The following is a 9,022-nucleotide window of genomic DNA, read 5'->3' as shown; positions in this document are numbered from 1 at the left end:
CTATCCTGTAAGAATTCTTTCATGCCTTTGAAGATTGCTGTGCCATGCAAAGTCTTTACCACACTGATTACATTCATAAAGATTTTCACCGGTATGAATTCCTTCATCTTTGGTGTTGTGCAAAGGCTTCACCACATTGATTACATTCATAAGGTTTCTCTCATGTATGAATTCTTTTATGCCTTTAAAGATATCTGTACAGTGCAAAGGCTTTACCACATTGATTATATTCATAAGGTTTCTATTTTGTATGAATTCTTTCATGCCTTTGAAGATATCTGTACAGTGCAAAGGCTTTACCACATTGATTATATTCATAAGGTTTCTATTTTGTATGAATTCTTTCATGCCTTTGAAGATATCTGTACAGTGCAAAGGCTTTACCACATTGATTACATTCATAAGGTTTCTCTCCCATATGAATTCTTTCATGCATTTGAAGAGACTGGTGCTGTGCAAAGGCTTTACCACATTTACTACATTCATAAGGTTTCTCTCCTGTATGAATTCTTTCATGCCTTTGAAGATATCTGTACAGTGCAAAGGTTTTACCACATTGATTACATCCATAGGGTTTCTCACCTCCATGAATTTTTTATGCAAATGTAGAGAACTTTGCCGTGTAAAGGCTTTACCACATTGATTACATTCGGAAGGTTTTTCTCCTGTATGAATTCTTTCATGCCTTTGAAGATGACTGTGACATACAAAGACTTTACCACATTGATTACATTCATAAGGCTTCTCTCCCGTATGAATTATTTTATGCATTTGAGGGTCTCTGTGCCATGCAAAGGCTTTACCACATTGACTGCATTCATAAGGTTTCTCTCCTGTATGAATTCTTTCATGCCTTTGAAGGTCACTGTGCCATGCAAAGGCTTTACCACATTGACTACATTCATAAGGTTTCTCTCCTGTATGACTTTTTTCATGCCTTTGAAGATATCTGTACAGTGCAAAGGCTTTACCACATTGATTACATTCATAAGGTTTTTCTCCTCTATGAATTCTTTTATGCATTTGAGGAGAACTTTGCCATGTAAAGGCTTTACCACATTGATTACATTTGTAAGGTTTCTCTCCTGAATGAATTCTTTCATGCCTTTGAAGATACCTGTGCTGTGCAAAGGCTTTGCCACATTGTTGACATTCATAAGCTCTCTGTCCAGTAAAAATTTTCTCATGAATTTCAAGATAACTTTGATGGTGAAAGACCATAAAACATTGTTCACATTCATAGGGTTTCTCTCTAGTTTCTGTTCTTTTATGAAACTGGAAACTACTGTGATTTACAAAGGCTTCGCCATACTGAATATCTTCATATGGTTTCTCTCCAGTAGGAATTATTTCTTGCCTTTGAGGCTGACTTTGACATGACACAGATTTACCACACTGAGTAAAAAGAGGCGGTTTTCCTCCAGTGTATCTTCTTTCAATCCTTCAAAGATAATTGGCACATGTCAAACTTATACCACATTCATTACACTGATGAATCTTTTTATCTGTGTTAATTAATTTTACAGTTTGGTCTAATTGTAAATGTAAACAGATCTCATGGTAATGTCAGTTTATTGACTTTCATTTTTCATTCCTTCTTCAAGTGTAATTTTGTGTCTTTGAAGAGCCCTGTAATTCTAAGATCATGTACTCCATGGACTATATTTATAGCATCATTTCACTATAAAAGAGGGTTTTTCACATATTAGAAGAGAACTGGGAAAAGTCAGATTTACCGCTCTGATTGCATAAAAATTTTTCCTATCATGTGAGTTATATTATAATTGCAAAGTGAACCAAGGCAAACAGAAGCAATCCCCATTGATAGTAATCATGGAAGTTTTTCTGTAGTGTGAGTTTGTGGATGCATTGCCAATAAAATTGGAAAAGCCATTCATTGTACACACTATTACATTCAGAAAGCCTACACATTCTGGGTACTACTATAAATCTTCTAATTCTTCTGGTTAAGAGAGGGTTATATAGATTTGTTCAATGTGCCTATGCCGACAGGGCTTGTATCCATAGTGATAAATGATATATCTATTAAAGAAGATAGCAAATGAAAAGGTTTACCCTGCATTCACAGTCTCATTTTTTGTTTTTCTCATTGAAATATTGTTTAGGGATAAAAGTTTCTCCAGAATAACTTTCTTCACTTTCACAAACTGACTCTCTCACTAAATTTAGCAACATTACTGCAAATATATTAGGAACATGAGCTCTAGTATGACTATTTGTTTATCAGAAGGTTAATGTGTATATCTTCTGCAATATCTAAGTAGTACGAGACTAAAGAGATTAGCAGTTCTACAATCTAGCTCACTATGGTTCAAATGGTGATATCTGTTAATGCATTGTTTTCTTATCTTCTTTTTTAGAGAAATGACTTACAAAAAATAAATCAGCTACCTGATTTTGAGGCACATGTTTTTGTCAGAATTTCATAATCATTGATACACTTCAAACAGCGCATATTTCCACTCTTGCTTTTCTTTAGAACTTAAAAGATGCACTAAAAGTAATTAAGATGCACATTTGTATCAAGTTGCACATGAAAATTACCTTCTATATCTTCTAGAACATTGAAGATTTTCTTCAATGTTATGGTCTTCCCAATTGTAACCTAAAATAGAGTACGAGGAAATGTATGATATATTATTGGAAATTCGGCAAACTTCAGGTTACTCTTCAGTTAACCTCTGACATCTGTCTGATTTACCTATCTCAATCATCCTCATCATCAGTTGACATTATAATAACAAATAACAGCAACAGAGAAACAATTATCACTAGATTGTTAAAAGCAAATTAAAATTCACAATCCTACCTATGGCAGTGAGGTTCTTGTAGGTCTGAAGCATCACCTCTCTGTAGAGACTCTTCTGGGCAGGATCCAGCAAAGCCCACTCTTCCTGAGTGAATTTCACATTCACATCATCATAGGTCACTGCATCCTATAATATCTCATACAGGTGTGCAAGAGAAAGCATGATAGTGATAAAACTGTAACTGTATCCTTTATTGACAATATATTTACATAAATCTGTGGCTTCCTCCACTTATTTCCTGACACAGATGTTCTAATGTAACCAAGTCATTTTATAAAGATCCTGAATACTGAGGTCCACTTGTGTCATTCCTCACCCCTTGAATAGGATATAGCCTTGCAAGATAATTGCCAATCATGAGAGGGATGGGGAGGTGGAGAAACAGTTTAGGAGTACTGGGATCCTGTCAGAGATATTGTATAAAGAATTATTAATGATAAAAATGATTTTTAAACTGAGTGTATTTTTTCATGCCATTAAACTCAGTAGTCAGGACGATGAAACAGGAGTATCTCATGATTTGATTGCCAGTCACATCTGAGCAATGAATTCCAGGACAGCAAGAGATAGAAATTGTGGTTCTCCTCTCTCTTGGGTAGTGGGGTTAGGCCATCATCCCACCAAGGCAAGAGGATCAGAAGACAAGATGCAGGGCCTGGAAGGCCAAAACAACAATAGAGATTAAATGCACTGGCAACCACTTCAGGAGCAGGGTCAACATAGTCAGCGAGAACAAAGGCTATGTAGATTTTCAGGAAGGGGTGGGGAGCTTCCATGATAGGTGTACAGAATTGGTTAAAAGCAGGCACTTTTAGGATGCTTATTTCACAGGTGGCAGCATGCTCCTGTCATATGAAAGGAACACAGTGCCTAATTATCCTATAGGTGCAGGGAGGGGAGAGCTAGAAGGGAGCTTTGTCAAGGGCCATATATCAAATACGATTGGGGCATCTATGTCTAAACACACTCTCTAGGTGGAGTAAGGCAGAGAGCTGGAGGCCCTGCTGGAGAGAGGGAGGCCTGCACCTCACACCGACTTTAGAAAGGCTATCTGGAGTAGGAGAACTGCAGCCTCAAACAGCAGGGCCCTTCCAACACATATTAAGACCCTGAATCCTGTGCAGAACACACAACCAAAAATAAATAAATAAATAAATAATAGAGGTAAAAAGAACTACCTGGTCTTAATGAAGTTCCTACAAAGTATCAGGCATTCACTCCAGGTCTGTATCATCTTCCAGGAACTTGAAGTGCACCCATTTAAATGGTACCATTCATAAGATCTTACTAATAGAAAATGTAGGTTTAAAAAGTTAAAAATGGAGAGATGAAAATATTAGCAATATAGATGTTGATAACAAATGAGCAACACAGGGCAGCAGAGATGGTACACTAGAGCTACTGTTGGTCTTGCCAATAATGTAAGTCAATTGCCAGTATTCACACTGGAAGTTCACAACTACCCATTATACCAAGTTCAGATTCCTGAGTCTGAGTCCATCTTCTGACCACAATGAGGACCAGGCACATTTTCATGTACATATTCATGCACAAGGCAAAATGCACACATTCGCTTAAAAACTAAGATAAATGCAACTTGTAGGTAGAATTACAGACAACTACAATCCAGTGACTCAGAAAGCTCATGTAGTTTAACGTCATGAATACATGCCATCGAGGAATAGAATATACTCTCTTCCAACTTTACAATTCAAGATGTGGATGAAAATATGCACAACAGCACATTTATGTGCAAGCATACATGCAAATACTACATCCCAAGCCCATCAGCTCATAATTTAAAGAGAAAACAAGCTATGCATTTCGGCCCAAAGCAAATCTCAGCACTGTTTAACAAGAGTAAAATGGATCACTAAGTTAAATGTCGGCTTGGGATATTTGCCTATTTTCAGGACTTGCTGTAGCTACACAGAAAAATGTTTTATTCAAATTCAAATTAAAAAACAAAAAAACAAAAACAGTTAAAAGAAAAACTAATTCAAACTATAAAAATAGTAAGCTATCAAAAAAGCTTAGCATTGAATAGCTTCTACTGCACCGTCTGTGAAATAGGGATGGAGTGTATACTAATGAGGGCAAGACAGCACAAGAAGGAAGCTGACTGGTCAGTTCCAACCACAACACAGGAGACACAGGAACAGGAAAAGGGTTGAGTCTATAGACACTCAAATCCCATCCTCACTAAAGAATCTAGAAAGGCTCCTCCTAGAAAACCTTCCATAATATTCCCCAAACAATGCCACAAATGGGAGACAAGTGTTCAAAGACATCATTCTCCCTGGGAGATTTTTTATTTGGTCACTCCATGATTAAAATATATTTCATCTAAATTCAATGATCCCAATGATCTGCAACAGCACATACACTGTTCAAATGTCCAAAGATTCATTTGACACTCAAGGCAATCTGTTGACTTCCACATTTTGTAAAATCAGAAAACAAGTTATATCCTTCCAACATACAATGGCACAGAAAACTCTTTCCCATTCCAATAGAAAGGAATGTGTACATAGTGAGAGAAGAATGGACCAAGGCAGGAAACCCAACAGAGCAAACACCAAATCCTGCTGCTGTTTCTCAGAGACATAGGGCTTTGGTTCCCAAGGACTTAGATGGCACTATCCCTGCAGATCTCACATATTTCTCAGTTAGGTTCCTTCCAATTCCTATGTGCATCTTCCCTGGGCAGCTTTCTCATAGCTTAGGTATCTGAACCTCTTGTCCTATCAAAATGCAACTCAGGCCTCATACTCAGAGCTTCATGCTATAAATCTCACATTATTCTCACTTTGCCAAACACAGTTAGCTGCAACAGTGCTGAACTAAAACCACACAGGAGGAATCCATAACATGAAATTTTGCATAATTTTTGTTTCCAGAACCAGCACATATAGTTTGGCTTTGAATTTGGAATGAATCCTTTTCAGACTGGGCCACAGTTGTAGAAGCTTTTATAGGAAGTTCCTTCCTGGGTCTAGAAATCACTTTGCCTACTGCTTCCATTAGCTTTAGCCTGAGGGAGCATTACACTTAGGGCACTTTCTTGGGCTTAAAAAACCAGAACAAAAGGCTTCTTTTGAATGATGATAATATCCTTAAAATCCCTATATCTGTTTCATCATGTGGCTGCCATCTGAAACTACCTAGTGCTCTTTTCCTCTACACCAGAGACTTTGCATTTATTTCTACACCTCCTGTTGATTTTTTCCACTGTAGTACTGAATAAGTCACTAGCAATAACCACTCAAGTGATTCAAAATACCATCTAAGAAATATGGCCTTTACTCATAAATTTTGCCCTATTCAATTCCTTTGGGCATTGGCAGAATAAAAGGTTTGGGGCCAAATATCACACAAATGAGCTCTAGATTGATTTTTTTCATGGAGTACATTTTACAGTGAAATCCTATGACCTCAACTGCCTCTGTCTGTATTACTCTCAACACTCTCTGCATTACTCTCTTCCAGGATCTACAAAAGCAGCTGGGTAATCTCTTTTTGTACAGCTCTCTAGGCCTTTTGTTATTCATGTCCTTAGTTTTCCACCTTCCTCCAAAAGAGAATATTCCAGGTTGTATCCAGCATTAAAATACCTTTTTGTGCAGCATTTTAAATAAATGTCTACTGACTACTTGGCAGTTGTGACTAAATCCTCTAAACAAAAGCATCTTAGGTTGTGAATAGGTTTACATGTTTGGTCCTGTCAGACCACACTGCATCACTTTTGGAGCTACAGGCAGAATCTCAAGTTACAAAATGAAGCCCAAAAAAATGGATAAACATTGTTTCTTGGCTTGTTCTCTTGCTTTGTCACTGTCTCATGCTCAGCTATTGCTCTTATCCAGTGAAACCACACCTGCTTGAGGATATTGTCACCCTCAAAGGAAGAGCTTTGCCACAGAAGTCAACAATCACCAAAATCTCTAACAAACATAGCAACCAGCCATTCTGATGAGGCCACACCATCACTTGAGGCTCCCTCAGATGACTGTATGCTCAGAAACGTCCAGTACAAAAGCCCATTTGAACACAGACACATAAATACATGAGAAGGCTTAAATACTCAAATAAACTTGTTAACCACATCACTCATTTAAGTAGCAAAACACCAAACACTAATGATTGCACTAACCGGGAAATGCAGTTTGCCAAGAAATGGGAAGAAGCAGGTCTTTCGGAGCCAGAAGATAAAACTAAAATTGTTTCTCCACAGAACATCACCAAAATTAGGAACACATAACATAACATATTAAAATTTCAGAAGACAACAATCAGGGAAGTTCTATCATTTTCTAGAGAAACAGCAATATAAGTAGATTATAATTACTAAAATCACACAACATAGATGGCACCACTGATTAAAGCAGGCACAAAGGACGATGTTGAAATATAACAACGTCCTTTAAAAAAGAACTACAGGATTACTGTCAACTCAAAATCAAAGAAGTCTCTGTCCAGCACTCCCCCTGTGCTGGTTCTTCTTGCCAACTCAAATGGCAGAGAAAACCTTCCTTGCCATGAGCTCCCTTTGTAAACTTTGTAAGCTTTGTAGACTTGGCAGGAACTGTCCAGGACTCTGCCTGAGGAGCCCTAGCAGCCAAACCCTGCTGCTTCAAATTCTGCCCCTTTGCCGCACTCTATAACTTTCCCCAGGACACCCCTCTTCTGGTCTTCAGCTTCTCTGAAGGCCATCGCTTGTGGGACTCCCCATCCATTTCTGGGCTGTGACTACATTACTTCAAAGTTGGTCAGGGAAAATAATTCTTACACAGGTCCCTTTCATTTGTAACTACCACCCCCAAAGCCCCTCGGCAAATCCAAGGAAGTTTGAGGACAATCATTCACTGGTGCCTCTTCCTCCTGAGTTACTAGTTAGAGCTTTGCCTGTAAGGAATTAAAGGACCATCTTCCAAGCAGTGGGAATGAGAGGGTTAGGTGCTCAAAAAAGTCTTAACTACACAGCATGAAGAAAGAGTGAGCTACAGTGATGTTGCTCTAACAGAAAAGAATGTGAAAGCCTTTGAGAAAAAGAATGAATATTTTAATTACTGGGAAACATTAGCATGAGCAGAAACAAAAAAAAGATTAGAGCAGTGCTACATAAAAAAGTGAATTCTAAAAATACCATCCATTGCCTTTTTAAAAAGATAAATATAATTTGAAAAACACATGGGCAGACTGATTTTGAAAAAGAGTAGAACTTTCTCTGGTAGAGGGAATGGCATTAATAAGACAGGGATTGACCTTGCCCCTATGTGCAATGTTAGATGCTGAGATCTTTAACCTGACACACACAGCTACAGCCAATGGTCCCTTAACTGAAATTGCAACATTCACTGGCTCCAGCTAACCTAACGAAATTATAACCAAACATCTGGTCTGCTTTTATTCACATGCACGAATTAATACATGCTGGGAAATTACAAACTCTGACACCCTGCTAGAATCAGGTCTTTCTTCACAATGGGGACCCCTGGAGCTGAATGTCTCAATCATTACTCTGTGATCTAGCCATTGTCTACCCAGTTTCACTGGGCACTTTCTGCAGACCTCCTCTTCCGGTCTGATGGCAGAAGCCATGCTGCAACATGTTTCTAAAGTGGCCAGTTCATTACATTGCTCAAATGAGTAATTTTGTGTGTATGTTTTTTTCGAGACAGTGATTCTCTGTAGGCCTTAGCTGTCCTAGACTCACTTTGTAGACCAGGCTGGCCATGAACTCACAGGGATCCACCTGCTTCTGCCTCTTAAGTGCTGGGATTAAAGGTGTGGCCACCAAGCTCAGCTTCAAATGAGTAATTTTAAAACACTGTTGTGGTATAGTCTTTTAACTAGGGAATTTAGAATTTTTCTTTTTTTTCTTTTTTTTTTTTTTGGTTTTTTTGAGACAGGGTTTCTCTGTGTAGCCTTGGCTCTCCTGGACTCCCTTTTTAGACCAGGCTGGCTTTGAACTCACAGCGATCCGCCCACCTCTGCCTCCCGAATGCAGATTAAAGGCGTGCGCCACCACCGCCGGGCTAGAATTTTTCATCAAGAGGAAAACAAGGTCACTGCCCTGGGGAGCAACAGGGTGGTATCCAAGCCACCTGAGTCAACAGAGTTGATCTCAGAAACATTTTCCAAAAGGATGAAAATACAGCTGTCCTAGAATTAACGAGCCTTTTCAGGAA

The 9,022-nt window shown here is 38.5% G+C and overlaps 1 protein-coding gene across 1 annotated transcript in view; it reads right to left on the bottom strand.

The window, feature by feature from the left end:
- LOC311586306 (uncharacterized protein) overlaps positions 1–9,022 on the bottom strand; it is a gene marked incomplete at its 3' end in the record, with an annotated part of 120,551 nt that continues 111,529 nt past the window's right edge. The window contains exons 3-5 of the mRNA XM_084762276.1: positions 2,566–2,626; positions 385–1,441; positions 1–126 (exon numbers count right to left, since the gene is read on the bottom strand). Coding sequence (XP_084618402.1) covers positions 1–126; positions 385–1,441; positions 2,566–2,626 — 1,244 coding nt within the window. The remainder of the gene's footprint in view (positions 127–384; positions 1,442–2,565; positions 2,627–9,022) is intronic.

This window comes from Acomys minous (genome assembly GCF_964271855.1).
Source record: "Acomys minous genome assembly, chromosome: 16".
NCBI classification, from domain to species: domain Eukaryota; kingdom Metazoa; phylum Chordata; class Mammalia; order Rodentia; family Muridae; genus Acomys; species Acomys minous.
This window is presented reverse-complemented; position numbering and strand designations above follow the sequence as displayed.